The following is a 22,783-nucleotide window of genomic DNA, read 5'->3' as shown; positions in this document are numbered from 1 at the left end:
CTCCGTGAGTACTAATGACTGATTTTGTAGTTTATTATCTGATATACTTTTCTTAGGAAGGTCCATAAGTAAATTTGATGCTACCAATTGTTTATAAATAAAAAGCTTATTTTCATTTCATGCTGTGGCAAGTTTAAAAGGGTAATTTGCTTTGCTTGCAGCCCTGGACGTTCTCCTGCCTGCTGTGACCATGAAATAATTATGATGAACCATGTCTACAAAGAAAGGTTCCCAAAGGTAATGAATTGAATTGAAGATGCCTAGCATCTAAATGAACAGGTAACATAGATTTAGCATCTGTAAACTGGCTTTCTTGTGGGAAGTTATGGTCCAATCCAGCAATGACTTGAATAAAACAACACTGCAGCCTTCCTAGAAAGATAAAACAGCTGGATATCTTAAAAACTGCTGAAAACTAGCCACACTGTCTATGCTGAGCTCACTCTAAAGTAAGTCCGTGTGTTTGTATGACCCCATTGTGTAGGCTTGGTACTATTAGAATTATTGGCTTTGAATGGTCTCTACACCCATGTTTCTTGTGCTCTTGCTCTGGGCCAACTAACTGCTACACTATGAAGCACAGATATCTTCTCTTTCTCAAAAGTCTGTAAATTATGAGGTGGGATGAAAGCTCTTTATTTTTTTAAAGGAACTTTCTCTGTACCTTTTAAATATTTTATCTTACTTTATTTTATTTTGGATAGAGGCAGGTGTCCAGAGTCACACTGTAAAATGTGTATTCTACCGGGCAGGGCACCACCTGCCTCTGCCCCTTCCCCTATTTACTATCTCTTTAACTTCTTTTTCTCTTGTGTGGCTTTCTGTCTTTTTAGAAATTATTGTCTGATCCTATTAACTTAGAAATGAAAGTATATCTGCAGGATTCCCACTACACCTGTGGAAGGAATGTAACTGAACTCAGAGAAGACTTGGTTATTGCCAGAACTCCTGGCACAGAGAACTGCTGTCTGAGAGTCCCTGCCAGCCTTGTTTCCTTGTTTCCACTGGCATGTTCCTGCACATCTCAACGTCTCTCCGTTTTGTTTCTGTGCACCCTCCCCTCGTAAGCTCTATACAAGAGAACAAAGGAAATCTTTGATTTCATAAATCAAGAGTAGTGTACTTACTATTTGTAATGAACCCTACATTGATGTCATTGATTAAAGGTGTTTTAGCTATTTATCACATGTCACTTTTTCAGCAGGGAAGCGATTCTGGATTCTACCTAGTTAATGCTAGTTAGGATTTCAGGGGACCTGGAGGCAGTGGGCTCTGCCTACATAAACATCAATGTAACTAGAGATATTGACTGAGCAGTAGGGGGTCACAGAGAGTGAAACAAAAGTTGGAAAAGAGTTTTTATTTTTGTTTTTACTAAGGAATGGCCCTTTGTCTTTTTATTTTAAAATATGTACTTATTTTAATTAGAGGGATATTGAAAGAGACTGGGTAACTCTGGTTTATGGGGGTGCCAGGGACTGAACCACCTAGTACCTTTGTGGGCCTCAGGTATGAAAACCTGATGTGCTTCCACTATGATATCTCCCAACCCTCATGTGACTTTTTGATAAAAAGGATAAAGAGCAGATAAGACACTCATCCCTCAGACTTTATATTCTACCCAATAAAAGAAATGCTAGACCCACCCAATGGGATTCTAGCAATAGTCCTGATTTTAAAAATAATATTATTTACTTTTTACTTATCCATCATTGGATAGAGACCGAGAGAAATTGAGAGGGGAAGGGAAGATAGGGAGAGAGATAGAGATAGAGACACCTGCAGCCCTGCTTCACCACTCATGAAGTTTTCCCCCAGCAGATGGGGACCAAGGGCTTGAACCTGTGTCCTTGCACACTGTAATGTAAGTGCTTAATCAGGTCCGCCACGGCCTGGCCGCAAGTTCTGATTTTTCTGAATAGATAAAACCATAACTATTTGATATTATTTTGACAGTCTATCTGAAAGAGCCCAAGATCTGAAGTTAAAGCATAAAAATTGGCAGATAGTGTTTGAGTAATCTGAATGAACCATTTTACATTTGATAGGCATTGGAGAAAAAGTAGTTATCACCCTGGGATATTCAGTTTCTCTTACATTCCTCAAATCTTTGTTCCACATGGTGAGACTTCTGATTTGATTTTTTTTTTCATGTATAGACTATTTTCCAGGGCAGTTTTAGACTCAGTTTCTTAAAAATTGGGCAGAAAGTAGAGTCTTCATGTGCCCTTCACCCTCCATATGTACCCCCACCACAAGAGTGGTTCATGTGCTACAGTTGAGAAGCCCACATGGCACTTCATAATCACCTAAAGTCTATCATTTCCTTTGGGGTCATTTCTGTTGTGCAGTATTACTTGATTTTTATTTTATTTTTTAGTAAATGCGCAATAACATGCTGCTTCTAGTGTCATGTAGAGGCGAGGCTTCTGTTCACTTTAGTTTTCATTATTCTATTTAATAACACTTGCAGGTATCTGAAAGCGCTGAGAGTGATGATTGAATTGTCCACATATGTGTTTCCTTGGATTACATCTGTATGTGCATGTTTTCTCTATCCAGGCTACAGCTCAGATGGAAGAACGTCTAAGAGAAATTATCACCAGCTACTCTCCCGACCATGTTCTTCCCCTCGCAGATGGAGTACTTAGTTTTACTCACCACCAGATTATTGAGTTGGCACGTGACTGCTTGGATAAATCCCATCAGGGTCTTATCACCTCCAGATACTTCCTTGAATTACAGCACAAGCTAGATAAATTACTACAGGAGGTATGCATTATATACCATATATATACTTTTTTTTCCTCCGGGATTATTGCTGGGGCTCAGTGCCAGCACTTTGAATCCATGGCTATGGGTGACAGTTTTTCTTCTTCTTCTTTTTCTTCTTCTTTTTCTTCTTCTACTTCTGCTTGTGAAGCGTCCCAGCTGCAATTAGAGCAAGACCTCTAACCCTGGTCCTTGCATGTAGTATATGTGTGCTTAACTGGGTGCACCACCTCTCAGCCCCCTGTATAAACTTTTCTGATTCACTTTGCTTTTACCCTGCAAAACAATAATGAGAGCAGTTACATACAAATTTTTAGCATGAAATGGTATTCATATTCCATTGAAGCAAAAAAGTAAAATAACTGGTTACTACTTGCTATAAGTTCATTTTGGCCATCATTTACAGTAATTGAAAGCTAATGTAATAATCTTTATAGGAAACTTGGGACCCAGCAATCTACGATTTCAGCATACATGTTTGAAGCTGTGAAACCTCCCCCATGTATCATAAAATTATAAATTGCCTGAGTTTATGTGCATTATTTGATGACACCATCTATTTCTAATATCTAAAAAGGATAAATAGGAAATTGTTCGCTTATTCCAGACCATGTACTCTATTAATTAACCTGTATGTGGTGTTGACAACTTATATGTTTATTAGTGTCAATTCTTCTTCTAACAAAATATCCAATTTCCCAATGACAGATAAACAGAGGGCCTAACACTCGCATGCTTCCTTCTGATAACACTGCCACTGGTAGGAATGTACATGGTGGAATGAAGTGATTGTATGATATTGCTATTCTGATTAAAATTGATGAGCCACAGCCTATAAGCAAAACCTATTTAGCCTGTGTAGTTGGATATATTGTATTTTTGTATCTCACAGGGTATAAATTATGCCAGTGTAAACGTAGTAGTAGATAGTTTCCTCTAAACATAAATATGTAAATAATTGCATGGAATTGAAGGAAAATAATATCCTAGTTTTTTCAGAATTCCATCTGTCCTTGCTCCTGCAAAATTTATTCATAATGAAATAAAAAAGATCTCTGCCTGACTGGCAGCCACTGTTTTTCTTTCATTTCTTCTCCAATTACCCTATTCCCATTTCAACCTCACAGTCTGCTAAGGCAGTGTTTCTCAGACTACCTTGGAGGGATGAGCCCACTGTTAGGGTTTTTTTTTTTTTTAATTTCCAATTTGTCATGGGCTGGTTCTCCTATAAATTAAAATGAAAATTAATTTACAGAAATTATTATGCATATGGATGTATCAGCAATGTGTGATTGCTTTAAGAATTGCTAAATGAAAGTCTCAATCACTGTGCTTATCATGGAAAGAACTGATACCAATATTCAGACCATAAGATTGAACTTGAACCTAAGAACTGTGGGGACAAGGGTAGTGTTTGTTTTCTTCATTATAGCAGGTGACACACATAAACTATCAATAAATAAATACTAAACAAATGGTTTCTGATCTAAACTCATTGTTCACGGTCCTTACTGTTAAGGTTAGTGAGAAAACCTACTTACTGGCATAGCATTAAACATCAGTCTACAAATCAGTCATACAGAAATATAAGTAAGTAGGGATTTTAATGAAAACAGCTTTCCATACTAACTCTACACTTTTTAGGGAATACCTGTGAATGAATAAAGCATATAGGACAAAACTTGTAATTGCAGTTCAGTTTGGGGTCAAAAATGTGTAATTAACTCAGACACAGACTACAAAGTTATCCTCTGATCTGTCCCTAATATCACTACAATTACAAGTTTAGTCTTACATCTTTCATTCTTTTATAGGCATTAAAATACCTACTTAATTTAGTTTGGGTGTGACTGATTTGGCAGATTGACGTTCCATAGCAATTAAAAAAAATAAGGGTTTCAAAGGTTATCTAAATGGGCTATGTAACCAATGAAAAATATAGCTTTTTAGAAAAATTGTCTTTGGGGCAGAAAAACATACATGCTTCTGACATATATGGATCTAGAAAAATGAATGTTTTCTTGTTTATCTTCATAGATAAACCTTTTCTCCAGTCCTTTTGTGAGAATTATAACTATCTCCAGAATAATTTCTACAATGCCCTTTCAAAAGATTGTATGAAAATGATCACAGGAAAACTTGCCCCTTTTGGACAGAGCTGAATTGTGGGAACTCACTTTGCTTTCCTTGTGATGCAATTGTCAGTTCCCAGCTGTGACATTGTGTGCCTGCCAAGCCTGTCTCCCAGCCACTTTTCCCATTGTCAGTCTTTGCCTACCCAGCAAATGTCTCCCTGAGGCTTGAGCAGCTTGATTTAACTTGTACCTCTTTAAAATACAAGGTCTAGGTCAATTCCAGATGAACACTTTTGTGTCTCTGGTTATTATTTATTTATTTATTTTTTGGTGTGTGTGTGTGTGTGTATATGTCTTTATCCAAAGAAAGAAAATGTACAGAAAACTATAACCTGGTTTTAAATCTAGCACTTGTATATTTTATACTGTCAACTGCTTCAAGTACATAAACTTAATGCACAAATACAAAAATTAGTATCTTTTATTTTTGTGTTTTGATGAAGGCAGGCATGCTTAGCGTGCAGTTGTGTTTGGTGTTTTTTTATTTCTATTTTTATTTAAGAAAGGTTAAATTAACAAATCCATAGGGTAGGAGGGTTACAACTCCACACAATTTCCACCACCCAATCTCCATATCCCACCCCCTCCCCTGATAGCTTTCCCATTCTCTATCCCTCTGGGAGCATGGACCCAGGGTCGTTGTGGGTTGCAGAAGGTGGGAGGTCTAGCTTCTATAATTGCTTCCCCACTGAACATGGGCGTTGACTGGTTGGTACATACTCCCAGTCTGCCTCTCTCTTTCCCTAGTAGGGTGGGTCTCTGGGGAAGCAGAGCTCCAGGACATATTGGTGGGGTCTTCAGTCCAGGGAAACCTGGCCGGCATCCTGATGACATCTGGAACCTGGTGACTGAAAAGAGAGTTAACATACAAAGCCAAACAAATTGTTGAGCAATCATGGACCCAAAGGTTGGAATAGTGCAGAGGAAGTGTTAGGGGGTTACTCACTGCAAACTCTAGTGTACTTCTGCTTTCAGGTATATATTTTGCAGTAGTTTATGGATACATGTGAACATATGCTCTCTCTCACAGAACCTGGTGTATATCTAGGTTTTGGGACTTTGTTAGAAAGTGAACCACCTGGGATGGAATTAGAGAATACTATGAAAGGAAAGGTCTCACCCGAGTAATGAAGCTGAAAGGTTGTCATTCCACACGTGAAGTCTCTGGACACAGTCTGAGCTGAAGCATGTTGAGGTGGCAATTGTTGTGTTGATTAGGTTGCGATCGGTAGATGCAATATTATTTGATATGGATTGGGAGAGGCATACGGGAAAGTGGGCCCTATCCAAAGGTTCCAGGACTGGGGGAAGTAGAGGCTCTATAGTGCAGATGTGAGATTCCTGCTGTAATTTAGTCAGGTCCTGCTTTTAGTTTCCCTTTCAGATCTTCTTACTCAAATTCTGTTGATCAGTGAGATCATCCCATACTCATCTTTATCTTTCTGACTTAGCTCACTTAACATAACTCCTTCTAGCTCTGTCCAAGATGGGTCAGAGAAGGTGGGTTTATTATTCTTGATAGCTGCATAGTATTCCATTGTGTATATATACGACAGCTTTCTCAGCCACTCATCTGTTGTTGGGCACCTGGGTTGCTTCCAGGTTTTAGCTATTATGAATTGTGCTGCTAAGAACATAGGAGTACACACCTCTTTTTGGTTGGGTGTTATGGAGACCTTGGGGTATAAGCCCAGGAGAGGAATATAGAAGGTCCATGTCTAGCCTTGTGAGAGTTTTCCAGACTTCTCTCCACAGAGGCGGGACCAATTTACATTCCCACCAGCAATGCAAAAGGGTTCCTCTGTCCCCACAGCCTCTCCAGCATTTGTTGCTGCTGTCCTTTTTGATGTAAGCCATTCTTACAGGAGTGAGGTGGTATCTTAATGTTGTCTTAATTTGCATTTCTCTGACAATCAGTGACCTAGAGCAGTTTTTCATATGTTTGTTAGCCTTTTGTATCTCCTCTGAGGTGAATGTTTTGTTCATATCCTCTGCCCATTTTTGATGGGGTCATTTGCTCTTTTGGTGCTAAGTTTGCTGAGTTCTTCATATATTTTGGTGATTAGCTAGAGAATCTGGAAGAAATGGAACAATTCCTAGAAACATATGCCCTTCCAAAACTGAAACAAGAAGAACTACAAAATCTAAATGCACCAATCACAGCCAAAGAAATTGAAACCGTTATTAAGAATCTCTCCAACAACAAAAGTCCTGGACCAGATGGCTTTACAAACGAATTCTACAAAACTTTCAGGAAACAGTTAGTACCCATACTTCTTAAGCTTTTCCATAATATTGAAGAAACAGGAATAGACCCTTCCACCTTCTATGAAGCCAACATCACACTGATACCAAAAGCTGATAGGGACAGAACAAAAAAGGAAAACTACAGACCAATATTTCTGATGAACATAGATGCCAAAATATTAAACAAGATCTTGGCCAACCGGATACAGCAGCATATCAAAAAAGATTGTTCATCATGACCAAGTGGGATTCATCCCAGGAATGCAAGGCTGGTTCAACATCTGTAAGTCAATCAATGTCATCCACCACATCAATAAAAGCAAAGCCAAAAACCACATGATTATCTCAATAGATGCAGAGAAAACCTTTGACAAAATCCAACACCCATTCATGCTCAAAACTCTACAAAAAATGGGAATAGATGAGAAATTCCTCAAGATAGTGGAATCTATATATAGCAGACCTACAGCCAACATCATACTCAATGGACAGAAGCTGTAAGCATTCCCCCTCAGATCAGGGACTAGACAGGGCTGTTCAATGTCACCATTACTCTTTAACATAGTATTGGAAGTTCTTGCCATAGCAATCAGGCAAGAGAAAGAAATTAAAGGAATACAGATTGGAAGAAGTCAAGCTCTCACTATTTGCAGATGATATATAGTATACATAGAAAAACCTAAAGAATCCAGCAGAAAACTACTGGAAGTTATTAGGCAATATAGCAAGGTATCAGGCTACAAAATCAATGTACAAAAATCAGTGGAATTTCTTTATGCAAACACTAAATCTGAAGAAGAAGACATCTTGAAATCACTCCTATTTACTATTTCAGCAAAATCAATCAAATACCTAGGAATAAAGTTGACCAAAGAAGTGAAAGACTTATATACTGAAAACTGAGTCGCTACTCAAGGAAATAGAAACTGATACCAAGAAATGGAAAGATGTCCCATGCTCATGGATTGGAAGAATAAATATCATCAAAATGAATATTCTCCCCAGAGCCATATACAAATTTAATGCAATACCCATCACAGTTCCACCAAGCTTCTTTAAGAGAATAGAACAAACACTACAATCATTTATCTGGAACATGAAAACACCTAGAATTGCCAAAACCATCTTAAGGAAAGGAAACAGAAATGGAGGCATGAATCACACTCCCAGACCTTAAACTATATTATAAAGCCATCATCATCAAAACAGCATGGTACTGGAACAAAAATAGGCACACAGACCAGTGGAACAGAATTGAAAGCCCAGAAATAAATCCCCACACCTATGGACATCTAATCTTTGATAAGGGGGCCCAAAGCATTAAATGGAAGAAGGAGGCTCTCTTCAATAAATGGTTCTGAGAAAACTGGGTTGTAACATGCAGAAGAATGAAATTGAACCACTTTATCTCACCAGAAACAAAAATCAACTCCAAATGGATCAAAGACCTGGATGTTAGACTACAATCAAATCCTTAGAGGAAAACATTGGTAAAACACTTTCCCACCTATACCTCAAGGACATCTTTGATGAATCAAACCCAACTGCAAGGAAGACTAAAGCAGAAACAAACCAATGGGACTACATCAAATTAAAAAGCTTCTGCACATCCAAAGAAACTATTAAAGAGACCTCTCACAGAATGGGAGAAGATCTTCACATGTGTTTGGTGTTTTAACAAAGTCTCCAGTACTCTCTTCCAATAATGTTGGTAGATAAAGTATTTTCTGAGTTATAATTTGTGGTATGTTTCTACTTTGGTTGTAGCTGATAGTTCTTAGGAGAAATGAACTGCTTGTTTTTACAGCTTTTGAAATGGGATTTTTATAATCTAAAACTACTAATTTTAAGATATAATGTTCTTATATTCTTTTGAATAGACCTCTCAAGCATGCTTGGCCTTCTTAGGTTTTCTTCTTGTTTCTGAATTTATGAAGTTGTGATTATTATAGTAAAGAAAGGGTCTGTATTCAGTCAAAACTGTCAAAGAGTGAGTAGTTTTCTTTGGTTTTGATTAATTTCCCAGGGATGTCTTTAATTCATTCATTTATTTATTTTATAGTTAATTAATTGGACAAAGACAGAGAGAAATCAAGAAGGAAGGGGGAGACAGAGAGGGAAAGAGAGAGAGAGAGACAGCTGCAATACTACTTCACCACTCGTGAAGCTTTCTCTTTGCAGATAAGGACCAGGGGTTTGCACCTGTGTCCTTGTGCATGGTAATATGTACACTCTATCTGGTGTGACACCACCCCACCCCTTATTTTTATTTAGTAGAGAGACTCCAGAATACCTTCATATGCAGTGTATCCCTTCATAGGTAGTTTCATAGCTTCATACATGGAATGAATACTTGGCGATCTATGAGCTGCCCACTCCACTGCTTTAAGGTTTTCTACTAAGTTTTGGTTAAAACACATACTTGCATTTCTTGTCATTCATCCTAGCTTCGAGCATCCTCTTTTGCTGCTAAACATAAATTGGAAAGAAAATTTGAAGACAGCTTAAGAAAGCTAACTTTCCTACTGGTTACCAAGACCTATAATTATGGTTACTGTTTGACCTTCTGAGTGTATTCTATTCTGTAATTATTTACCAGTGATCATTTCTTCTTTGTTTCAACCTTTAAATATTATCTGTTTCCCTTTTGTTTATATACAGTTTATTTACCAACATTTTGGGATATTGTCCTTTATTTTATGCATTTAAGTTCAACAGACATATTGCTGATAAATATAATCACTTTACATAGGTGACATTATATATGGAAAGCTGTTTTATGAATGTGTTAAAAACCCAAAATAGCAAATATTTCCTTTACTATGTTACCCATTTCATATATTTAAGGTGCTACATCTGGAAAATCAAGATTCCTCATCAGTCTTACTAGTACCATGTATTTAATGTGTCATAAACTTCTCATCCATAGCTCACATTAAGAGCCCTAACATTTGATTTTTAACAGAGAAGATAAATGCAATTAAATTTTGGCTAATAGAGTCATTTTGTAGATATAAGAGTTTAATAGTGTCCATTTATGTAGAGATAATGTATGCTTATCAATCTTTTAAAAGTATTTTCTAAATTACTTAATTTTTGAATATGTGCAATTATCTAATTAACATGCTTTGCTGATTTTCTTTTCCATTAATGGAGTAACTTTGCACCATCATTCTTTTCATTGCTTTCTCGTAGGCTCATGATCGGTCCGAAAGTGGAGAGTTGGCATTTATTAAGCAACTAGTTCGAAAAATCTTAATTGTTATTGCCCGTCCTGCTCGGTTATTAGAGTGCCTGGTAAGTGGCCCTGAGATGCAGTTCTGTTATTTATGTTAACTGAGGAAACCCAGAGACCTTAGGATAGCTTTAGTTTCATTTTCCTTCAAAGATGAGAGCTAAGTGGAAAGATTCAAGAGGAACTCTGGATGTGATTTTTCATTTCTGATTTTAAGTAAGAATTCTAGGACTTGTGCTGTATTAGGTGAGAGACATCTCACATTTTGGTTAAACTTGGAAGATAATCATGAAACTATGCATTTGATCTTACCTCAGTATAGTTACATTATTACAGCTAATTTAAAACACTGGCTCACTATGCCTTAATTTTGGTAAATTTTTTTTTGTTAAAAATTTTATTTGTTTTTTCAGAATGTGGCCTGTTATGAATAGGTGCCAGCCAGCAATCCATTTGTGATAATACACTAAGAACTCACCTAGACCCAAAGGAATGAATCTTTTAGAATTTAGTTCATTTTATCAAGTATATTTTCTTTGGCCAGTGATCATTTTCTTAAAATTGATTTATTCTTCTGTCAATTTTACTGAAATAAGGGAATTAACATATTATCAGAACTCAGTTATCACTAGCTATTAAAGTCTTCATAACATGTTTGTAGCACTTTGCTTGTAGTATAAATGTTTCGAAATTATACATAGGCCCACCTGTATTTGTATTGCTTTGGTGTTAACCTTCATTATATAAATAGCATCCATAGCTTGTTACAGTAGTGAAATATTCACAGGCCTATTATACAAATGCACAGGAGAACATGGGAAATGTTTTCAGGAGGAAAGTACTTGCCTAGTCGAGTGGGACTTTCCATGGATGGCCAGAATCATTGAAGTCACAGTGTCAAAGTACTATTTAGCACTAAGTGTGCGTGGGAGACTGACTGAGGAAAAAAACTCTGTACTCTTCTGGAGAGAACTGTGTAACTGGCCAGTACAGAAAGACTTACTTTTTTTACTCCCATTGTACCTCTTGAATTACATACTTCCTGCTTATACTTCCTGCAGTTTACTTTGTGTTGGGGGGTGGAGGGGTTGGTATACCATTGGCATCAAAATTTATGTTTCCAGTCAGCTGCATATAACCCAAAATCATGCCTTAAAAGAGAAAATTAATATTATTCATAATCAGAAAAGAAAAATAAAAGTGAATTTTCTCAATAATATAAACAAGTGAACATAGAAGTAGATTTGAAATAGATGCTTATTTTTAGCACTATCAGCTCAGATGAAAATGGAGGCTCAGAAATTGAGAGGCTATGTCACCCACAATTCTCTTATGTATATAACTTATTCTCTCTGTCATTGCAAATATATGTAAAGAGATTTGAGTGTGAACTTTGGTGTGACTTTTTTTCCATCTGCAGCAAGTGTTTTCCCCCTCTTTTTTTATTTGATAGGACAAAGAGAAATTGGGGGTGGGGAGAGATACAGAGGCATAGAGAAAAAGAAACATCTGCATCACTGTTTCACTGTTTATAGGGCTTCTTCCCTGCAAGTGGGGAGCGGGAGTTTGAACCTGAGTCCTTGCGTATGGTAATGTGTGCACTCAGCCACTTGTGCCATGGCCCACTTCCTTGCAGCAATCTTTTAAAAAACAGTTTTAGAAACTCTTGAATGAAATGTTGGGATTCTAAAGTTGCTTACTTGGAGCATTAATCAAAATGGGGAAACCCTTGAGGGAAAATATAGGGAATGTAAATTAAAGTCGCAACTGTGCTTTAAGTCTGTAAACCAAATTGTTTATAATACATCAATTTAGAGTGATGTGATTTGAAAGACTTTTATTACATATTAAAGCAATAGTCAAAAAAGGTAAAAATACGTGAGGAAAATGTGCTATCGGAATTTTAAAATAAATTCGTGGCATTATGAGAAAAATAATTTTGTTATCCAATAATTTTGAGATTTCACTTTCTTATATTTTCAGAAAGCTCTTTACTAAGAGTTTGCTGAAAATCATAGAGAATGTTTATTCTAACATGACTTGTTCTGTAACTAATTCTTCGGAAAGGGAAACTGAACCTTCTATATGAGTTTTACAGATTTCAAAATTAATTGAAAGACACAATTTAAAAATTCAGATCTGTTCAGTTATTGTTTTTTGTATTTAATTATTTCTTTAATACAATTTTTAAAATCCACATAATTTTCAGTGGTAAATTATTCAAAGTTACTTGTTATGTAACAACATGGTTTTTACATGTTTGGAGAACTCGACAAGCAATATATTTATTTACTTATTTTGGGAGTTTGTAGAGGCTAAAACCCTTCTAATAAAGGAAAAGTAATAATATTTCACATTTTCACACTTCTTGATAGATTTGGGTTATAGGATTTAATATTTTCTGCTCTGGACAAAAAGCACCGTAATATTATAGTTACAGGTTAAGTAAGTTAATCTACAAACTTTAAAAAAAATCCGCTAAAATTATTTCAAAGGAATGAAAATATACAGACAATAATATGGAAAAGAAAACTTAAAAACTCATCCCTTAATATGGCAAATTATATACTAATTTTCATAATTTAGGACTAACATATGTCTTTTTTGAGATAGAGAAATAGAGCTTCCCCCAATGGGGTGGGGACCAGGGTCATACATGGATCATGTGCCTGACAAGGCAGGCACCCTTGTAAGTGTGATATCTTTTTTTATTGATTTAATAATAATTGACAAGGTTGTAGGATAAGAGGGGTACAATTCCATACAATTCCTACCACCAGAGTTCTGTAACCCATCCCCTCCATTAGAAGGTTCTCTATTATCACTCTGGGAGCATGGACCAGAATCATTATAGGGTACAGAAGGTGGGAGGTTTGACTTCTGTAATTGCTTCTCCACTGGATATGGATGTCGATAGGTCAATCTATACTCCCAGCCTATCTCTATCTTTCCTTAGTGGGGCATGACTCTGGAGAAGTGGGGTTCCAGGACACATTGTTGAGGTTGTCTGCCCAGGGAAGTCAGGTTGGCGTCATGTAGCATCTGTAATTTTGTTGCTGAAAAGAATTAAGGTATAAAACAGAAAAAAAAAAAGTTTAATAGTCAGGAACCTAGAAGTAAGAATATAGCTGATGAGATTTGTAGTCTCCATTTTAGAAAAAGTTAGGAAGTCTATTTTAGGTATATTCCAAGGAACTGATGACTTTACTAATTTTTGCCTATGCCTGATAGCTAAAGGGCAGATGGGCTAAATTATCTGGGAGATGGTGTCATAGTTGGAAATAGGACTAGAAAGCTGGATTAGGGCAGAGAGTGGCTCACAAATATGAAAAAAATATATAAATACTGTTAACTGTAGACCTCATTGGTCTGATCTGGGGCCCATGTCTATTCATATTCAACACAGGAGCCTTGCAACCTCTGCATCCCTGTACATATCTGTTCATTTTCAATAAGATTGATACCTTAAACAGAGCATAGTACCTTCAGATTTACATTACAAGGGAATTGGTAATGGTATTTATCTCTGGCATGTCAAATACATAAAAGTATTACCTCAAAATATGAATAGGCTACAAGTAGGAAGTGAGAATTATATACTTTTAAGAAGCAAGTTGTTGCTTCTTTTCTACATAAATAGTCCACATTCCTGTATATCCAATGATTTAATTATAAATGGAATTTAAATGCTAAAACCTCATACAGATTGGTTTACAGAGGTATTTTATTTGTGTCTTCTACTAGGAATTTGATCCTGAAGAATTTTACTACCTATTGGAAGCAGCAGAAGGCCATGCAAAAGAAGGTCAGGGTATTAAAACTGACATTCCCAGGTACATCATTAGCCAGCTTGGGCTCAATAAGGATCCTTTGGAAGGCAAGTATATTTGTTGAACTGTCCTTTTGCTTCACCAAGCAGTATGGCTTCATAGAACTTTATAGCAAATCTTTATTTTTTCATAGTTTTACTCTTCATATTGAAAAGTCTAAGTCTGGGTGCCAGTTGTGATTTCAAGCAATTATCTGTAAATTGAGTCCTGAGGAGCAAGTGAACATGACCCATTTTATGTTTACCTATAGTATGGGGACAGGCCTTGAAACTCAAGAAGCCTGTCAACCTGATAATGTCAGAGTGTCCCAAAAGGGTTTAGATTGCAATCTTCTCTGAGTATATTTTCTCTTGCTAAACTCAGTTGAGTTCTTTATAAGGGTACTTTTCATTTTAAAAATGCTGCTAAAGAAGTTATTATTAGTTTAGAGTTGACATTTAAATTTCAAGTAGTTTTAGAGTAATATAATTTGATAGGTTAAATTGGACACAATTTTTGCTTACTTGTCCCAGAAATGTATGAAAAATGGTAACATACAAGAGAACTGGAAGAGATAAGCATGTGTATTCTAAAGTTACAAAATGATTTATAATTAATTCTAATGGGGAAAATAACAGTTTAGTGCTATAGGATAAAAAAAGAGGGAAGCACCCTATCAGTGTGTTGAGTTTTGTGTTTGTTTGTTTTGTTTTTATCTAATGTTGCTAAACATGTATCTCACCTCCCTTTTTCTGTTTGTTATTGTTTGGGACTGTCACTTAAGCACTTAAGTTCGATTCTGCCTGAAAAGACACAAAGCTGGTCATAGACTCTTTCATTCAAAATCATCTTCCTGGTCATTAAATTGAGTTTACAAACAGTGTTTATCTTGCTAAATTGTTTGTAATGATGGCAACTGTTGGCCTAGATATTTTCCCATCAACAGCCAGGGAACCTGCTGCTCTCTGCCCTGTTCTCCTATTTCCCCTGCTTTGTTTGCTCTTAAGGCTATCGTATCTTTGCTTCCAGAGAAATGATGCATGCATTACTGGGAGATAATGCCAGATAAATTTATACTGTACTGAAAGCAATACCACAACAGATTCATCACTTATCAGAGCCTCGTGGCTGCTTTTCTGAAAAGTTCCCTGGGGAGAGATTTTTCCCCATGGCTTTTAAATTACCATCTTTACCTTTTTGAATCATGAGTCTTCAGAAATGGTTTAAATCAATGAAATAAAAAGGGCAGATGTTTAATGGTATTTAGATGAGTTTTAAAAATCTCTTCAGGCATTACAAAATGATGCCTTAGCTTCCTGCTTCAAAAGCTGACTCTTGGTTCCATTCCATTACTACCCACTGCTTACAAATAATATGTATTTCCCAGATAATGGTTATTTAGCAGAAATTCTATTTAAAACAGAACCATCTTTTAATTTGTTTTTTATGAAAGTAATTGGAGTGGGGGAGGCTGTCAAAGTGCATTATAGTGACTCTTCACGCCAGTGTAGTTAAAGTTGTGTCAGCCCTTGAATTGGAAACTAAGTGAGCTCTTCAGTTTTCTTCCCTGACAATAAATAGACACTGTAGGTTGAACTTCACTAGGTGAATATTCTACAGACTGTTTATGTACTTTGTAGTCTTTTTTTAAAAATCTTTTTTTTAATATTTATTCCCTTTTGTTGCCCTTGTTGTTTTATTGTTGTAGTTATTATTGTTGTTGTCGTTGTTGGGTAGGACAGAGAGAAATGGAGAGAGGAGGGGAAGACAGAGAGGAGGAGAGAAAGATAGACACCTGCAGACCTGCTTCACTGCCTGTGAAGCGATTCCCCTGCAGGTGGGGAGCCGGGGCTTTGTAGTCTTAAAAATATTAAAAGTTACCACTGAGAAGTTTCAAATTTAGTAACTAAATGTATCACTGAGAAATGTTTTGCTTTTTGAACTTACTTTCTTTTGCCAGCAGAGTTATTGCTAGGGCTCTGACTTCACCAATCCTAGTGGCCTTTTTTTTTTTTTTCCTTTTCTGAGATAGATAGATGGATGGGGAAGAAGGAAGGAAGGAAGGAAGGAAGGAAGGAAGGAAGGAAGGAGGGAGGGAGGGAGGGAGGGAGGGAGGGAGGGAGGGAGGGAGGGAAGGAAGGAAGGAAGGAAGGAAGGAAGGAAGGAAGGAAGGAAAGAAGGGTAGGAAGGAAAGAAGGAAGGGGCAAGGAAGGAAGGGAGAAAGGAAGGAAAGGAGGGAGGGAGGGAGAAAGGGAGGAATGAATGAAAGAAGGAAGGAAGGAAGGAAGGAAGGAAGGAAGGAAGGAAGGAAGGAAGGAAGGTGTACTGCTTCTTCACTTTTCATTAAGTGCCCCCCCTGCAGGTTTTTATCAGGTGTTCCACTACCCAGTCCCTTTGTTTTTATAACTCTTGACATGTAATTTTCCTGATTCAGATAAGAGGCTACTTTCCAATCTGTTTGTTATGAAAAAAATGTGACCATCACAAATTCTGATCTACATTTCTGCCCCCCCCCCCTTTTTTTTGGTCAACATCTACACTAAGATGTGTACTGCCTGAGTTTTGGATGTTAGTAGTGAGAGTCTGGACAGGGATTGCCCAGTACTGCATCTTGACCATTGTGACAGCAGGATATGTGGCCTTGATCACAATTGATGAGTCTCTGCCTCAGTGTTTGTCTTATTAAAATGGAGGAATAATGCTATCTATTTCTGAGGTTATTTCCAGGATTAGACTAGTTCATCTTTGTAGCTAAGGCAGAATAAAGTGCAGCTGTTGAGGCTTCTTAATTTAGACAGAATTAAAATTACCCCTTTCTTTGAGACAATCTCCATCTGTATGCATTTAGATTGTCTGTCTAGTCCATAAATCTAAAGGGTAGTAACCCAGGATATTGACACTATTTGAATTACATAGAGAAAACAGAATTCTTTTACAGAACTCATTTTCATTTTTCTATTTTCCCCACTGGTGAACTGAGAGAGTTAGTGTCAGTCTTTAGTTATTTAGAAACTGAAGTTTGTTCATTTTTTGGCTAAAGGCAGCATCCCAAGGCTGTTTCCCCCCCCCCCATTTCTTTTATTTGTAATCTAACAAAAAGTGTCTATATTTATAGAAACATAAATATATGAAAAAAGAACTTGAGAAATACTTTTAAATGCACATAACATATGACACTGAAAGCTATAACTTTTATTACACATTTCAGTTTTGAAAATTTTACTTGTGACCCTACCACTCAGAGGTAACTCCTAAGTTTTACAGAAAATACTAATATATTTTTAGCAAAATATATCTTTTTAAAGAAAAAAATAAAATGAATACCAAATAAATTAGGCTTTTCAGTTCTTACTTACATTCACTCAGTGGTACATTTCATTAAGCATTGAGCAATTAGATGCCCTTGTCTCTGATAACCAGATTACCAGCTCAGTGTTAAATGTGATGTCAAATCTGTGGCATCCAGCCCAAGACTGATTATACTATATGATATAATTAATTAAAATAAATAATAATCACTGTTCAATGAGTAAGTTTTGTTAGTTGATGTGCATTGTCATAGATCATACTCACAGAAAACAGATAAGCAGTCTTCTGATTTTACAAAGCCTATGGTTAATGGTCACTAGAAAGTGCTTATAAGTGGTACTGGCCAAGTATTTTCAGCTCCAAATTGTCAAACCATTGCTAGTGCTTCCTTTCTGACAAATTGTAAGTTCTTGGTGTACTAGATGGGATATTCCTCAGTGAGTGTGAAGAAATGGAAGAATGTTTTTTAATTATTATTACTTTTAAAAAGAACTTTAAATTTTTATTATCTTTATTTATTGGACAGAGAGAGCCAGAAATACAGAGGGAAGGGGCTCATAGAGAGACAGAGAGATACCTGCAACTCTGCTTGCAAAGTTTTCCCCCTGTAGGTGTGGTCTGGGGCACTTGATCCCGGGTCCTTGCACAGGTACTGTGCTATCAACCAGGTACTGTGCCACCACCATGCCCGGAAGAACAAATGTTCACCGCAGATAGAGAATCATTTCTAAACTATAGCCAGTGCATCTTTTTTCAATTATTTATTTATTTATTGCGTAGGGACAGAAATGAATTGGGGGGGGGGGGGATGGATCGGAAGAGAGAAGGAAAGATACCCATAGCAAATGCTTCACCCTTTTTTTTTTCCCCTCCAGGGTATTGCTGGGGTTTGGTGCCTGCACTATGAATCCACTGCTCCTGGAGGCTTTTTTTCCCCCATTTTGTTGCCCTTGTTGTAGTTGTTATTGTTGTCATAGCTTTTGTTGTTGTTGGATAAAACAGAGAGAAATGGAGAGAGGAGGGGAAGACAGAAAGGAGGAGAGAAAGATAGACACCTGCAGACCTGCTTCACCGCTTTGGAAGCGACTCCCCTGCAAGTGGGGAGCTGGGGGCACCAACCTGGATCCTTACACAGGCCCTTGAGCTTTGCACCATGTGCACTTAACCCACTGTGCTACCGCCTGATTCCCTGCAATGCTTCACCCTTTGTGAATCTTTCCCCAAATGTGGGAAACAGGGCTTGAAACTGGGTTATTGTGCATTATAATACGTTTCCTCAGCTGGGTGCACCACCATGCCCCACATTTCTTTTGGAGGTGTAGTTGGCAAATAACTTTATGCTAGCTTCAAACATACAACATTCTTTCATATTTGTGTCTATTGAAACATCTGTGTCTTGTTAACATCCATCCCCATGAATAGTTATAGTCTGTCTCTGTCTCTCTCTCTCTCTCCCTCCCTTTCCCTCTACCTCTCTCTCTCTCTTTCTCTCTCTCCCTCCCTCCCTCTCCCTCTCCCTCTCCCTCTCCCTCTCGTCTCCCTGTGTGTGTGTGTGTTGTGTAAGAGAGGAGGGAATGAGGACTTTTAATATCTTACTATCTCTGCAATTTTCATGTATATAGTATAAACCAGTTGTCCCTTGGACAACATGAGTTTAAATCTTGCAGGTTCATTCTTTCTTGTTTCCTAACTTAGTCCTTGAGTTTTGAGTACAGTGGGCCATGAAGCAGAACCTGTGTTTATAACTGTCAACAATATGTTAGAATCAAATTTGGGAGCAATACCCATGAGCAATTTGTCACTGAGGGAAGCTTCGTGCTATGGTGTCTTTCCTTCTCTCTGTCTCCGTCACTGAGAAAAATCTGCCCAGAGTGGTGAGGTCCCAGTTATGGCAAAAGAAATTAAAAGTTAAATTCGTGTTTTCATCCAGGGGGCTATGGTTCAGTACCCTCCATCTCCAAGTTGTTCAAGGGTCAACTGTACTGTAAACGAAATACTCAATGCTGTTCTTATACCCTCATGACTTCATTATTAGGCTGTCAGAAAAGTCATGACATATTTTTTCATGTTTTCTATACAAATATGTGTCATAACTTTTCCAATAGCCTGATAATAACTAGAAGTTTGTACCAGTTAACCTCCTTAACCAATATTGCTTGCCCCATGCCCCTGTCTTAGTCAGCTTCCAATCTGTTCTCTGCATCTATGACTCCATTGTTTTCTTCTTTGTTTCTAGAATCTACATGTATGTGAGGTCATCACATAGTGTTTGTTTTTCTCTCTTTTTTTTTATTAATGAGAAAGATAGGAGGAGAGAGAGAAAGAACTAGACATCCCTCTGGTACAAACTCAGGACCCTCATGCTTGAGAGCCCAACACTTTATCCACTATGCAACCTCCCAGATCACAGTGTTTGTTTTTCTCTGTGACTGTGTATCTTTGATGGTTGTCACAACCTAAAAGAATTTCCCCCCCTTGAAAATTTTATGATAAGCCTGGTGGTTGATGCCCCAAACACTCTCTGAGCTGGAGTGATTGCACAAACTGTGAATCCTGCCAGAGCAGAGGCCTGATCTCCCAAGTATACCTGTGTCTAAATGTTCATATGCAGTGTGAGGTTCCAGGGAAGGACATATGATGAAGGTTCAAAAGGTCTTTTTCTGACTCTTTGTCACTTAGGATCTCTAAGATTTTTATAGGAGTACACCAGAGTACTGCCATCCTTCAGTATTCAAGGGGTATTGATTTCAGGGTCTGTTCCCCCATATATGTATCTTCCGTTATTCTTTAAATCACTTCTAGGCTTACACTTATACTATAGATTTATACTTATACTGTAGTGCTAAGAGAGTGAAGATAAGAAAAAGAAGTCTGTTCATGTTCAGTGTAGAATAACCATTGTGGCTTAGATTTGGATTGGTTGAATTTTTTTTACAGAGCTCAGAATACCAAAGGAAAACTTCAGAAAGTTGCTATATTCTAGAAAAGTGAAGTATCCTTCTTTGTAGCATACTTTTCTTAACTAATTACAACTGTCATATTTTTTTCTTAAATTTTTTTCTTCTTTTTTCAGAAATGGCTCAGTTGGGAAATTACGATAGCGGGACAGCAGAAACACCAGAAACAGATGAATCAGTGAGTGTAAGTTTCTTTCGTAATGAAATATGATGTTAGTTTTTCTGTTTATTAGCATCTGGAGAGTTTGGCTGTGTTAATTACTTTATTCAACAAATATTTATTGAGCTTCCATTTTCAAGTCACAAGGCATACAATTTTAGCCCCTTCCTTTGGAGAGGGGACAAATTAATAAAAAGAAATCATGCACAAAAGTAAAAAATGACTGTGCCCAGAAAGGGAGCTCAGTGGACAGAGCTTATGCTTTGAATGAGTGAAGCACCTGGTTTAAGAACCTGCAAGAAACATTCTCTCTGTGTCTCCTAAAAAAATGTAAGTGTCTTTAAAAAATATATTTGATTTGGGGCTGGGTGATTGTGTACCTGGTAGAACACACCAATTATCATGCACAAAGTCCTGGGTTCAGGTCCCTGGTTCCCACATGCAGGGGGTAAGCATCATGAGCTGTGAAGCAGTGCTACATGTGTCTGTCATTCTCTCTCCCACTGTATCTCCCCTTCTAGTCTCAGTTTCTCTATGTATCTATCAACAGACATAGAAACAGGAAATAAAAATAGCCCCTAGGAGCAGTGGATTTGTTTTGTAGCTTCCAAACCCCAGCCATAACCTTGGTGGCAACAAATAAAATAGATATATTTGAATAAAGTGGGTCACATGCTACTGGAGCACAACATAAAGAGTACTAACTTAGTTTGTCCAGCCCACAAAAATATGCCAAGGAAATGATTCTTGAACGAAGGTGCAAGAAGTCAGTATGATGAGAGGGACAGTGAAACATCTCAGAACTGGTTACATCCTAGGTTAAGACTGTGACACAATGGAGCTGTGTGCTCTTATCTCTAAGATCAAGACCACAGAGATCAGAGAACTTAGTGAAAACTAGGTCCAGAGGCCTTTGTCTTTGTCATTTTTTTTCCATTAAAGTACAGTGTAGATTGATTGAGTGTGGAAGCATAGTACAAGGGGCATGCGCAGCGAGATGGCTCAGTGAGAGCTGTGCTTAAAGAAGTATTGCTCTGGGAGTCGGGCTGTAGCACAGTGGGTTAAGCGCAGGTGGCGCAAAGCACAAGGACCGGCATAAGGATCCCGGTTCGAGCCCCGGCTCCCCACCTGCAGGGGAGTCGCTTCACAGGCAGTGAAGCAGGTCTGCAGGTGTCTATCTTTCTCTCCTCCTCTCTGTCTTCCCCTCCTCTCTCCATGACGACATCAATAACAACAACAATAATAACTACAACAGTAAAACAACAAGGGCAACAAAGGGAATAAATAAATAAAATAAATATTTAAAAAAAAAGAAAGAAGTATTGCTCTGCTGAACCCAGTACACCACCACATGACTCCCTAAAAAAAGAGTATCTATATAGTGAAATAAAAGCTTTAAAAATTATGAATGTCTGGGAGTTGGGTGGTAGTGTAGTGGGTTAAGCTTACCTGGCACAAAGCGCAAGGACTGGTGTAAGGATACTGGTTCAAGCCCCCGGCTCCTCACCTGCAGGAGAGTCGCTTCACAGGAGGTGAAGCAGGTCTGCAGGTGTCTGTCTTTCTCTCCCCCTCTCTGTCTTCCCCGCCTCTCTCCATTTCTTTCTGTCCTATCTAATTAAACGATGACAACAATAAAAACAGTAATAACAATAAAAAATTATGACTGTCAGTGATAAGAATGATTAATAAATTTTAATAAAAAAAATCCCCTCACCCTAAGAAAAAAGTATTGCACTGACTACAGGCTAGAAAGTAGCTGGGGTAAGGGAAATAAGTAGAAGGATGAACATGGGGGAGCCAATTGAGAGCCTGTCTCAGTGGCTCAGAGGAGAGATCCAGTTGTTGGGGCCTCTTGAACTATGAGTCAGAGGAGGAGTCAGGATAGGAAATGCTGGTTTGGATACAGGAAAGATTTGTGTACCCTGGGTACTGAGAACTAGCATCAGGAGTCAGATTGCTTGGATCTGAAACCTGATTCATTCTCTTACCAGTTACTAGAATCTCTCTGCACTTCAGTTGCCACATCTACAAATATTAATGATTATGATAGTCTGTGTAAGGTAGTCAGACACCAGAGATAGGTTAGGAGAGAAAAAGAGACACCTGTCCCAAGTCTTCATCACCTGGGAAGCTTCTCCTCTGCAATTAGAGACTCTCGG

General features: G+C 37.7%; 1 protein-coding gene across 10 annotated transcripts in view; it reads left to right on the top strand.

Moving 5' to 3' along the window:
- The window catches only part of MAST4 (microtubule associated serine/threonine kinase family member 4), a 724,287-nt gene that overhangs the window by 639,999 nt on the left and 61,505 nt on the right, over positions 1 to 22,783 (top strand). For all 10 annotated transcript variants that reach the window (XM_060191259.1, XM_016188336.2, XM_060191258.1 and 7 more), the window contains 5 exons: positions 162 to 237; positions 2,563 to 2,772; positions 10,350 to 10,451; positions 14,134 to 14,266; positions 20,581 to 20,648. In XM_060191259.1, the coding sequence (XP_060047242.1) occupies positions 162 to 237; positions 2,563 to 2,772; positions 10,350 to 10,451; positions 14,134 to 14,266; positions 20,581 to 20,648 (589 nt within the window). The remainder of the gene's footprint in view (positions 1 to 161; positions 238 to 2,562; positions 2,773 to 10,349; positions 10,452 to 14,133; positions 14,267 to 20,580; positions 20,649 to 22,783) is intronic.

The sequence above is a fragment of the Erinaceus europaeus genome, chromosome 5 (assembly GCF_950295315.1).
Source record: "Erinaceus europaeus chromosome 5, mEriEur2.1, whole genome shotgun sequence".
NCBI classification, from domain to species: domain Eukaryota; kingdom Metazoa; phylum Chordata; class Mammalia; order Eulipotyphla; family Erinaceidae; genus Erinaceus; species Erinaceus europaeus.
Note: the sequence above shows the minus strand (reverse complement) of the source record. Positions and strands in the feature narration are given on the sequence as shown.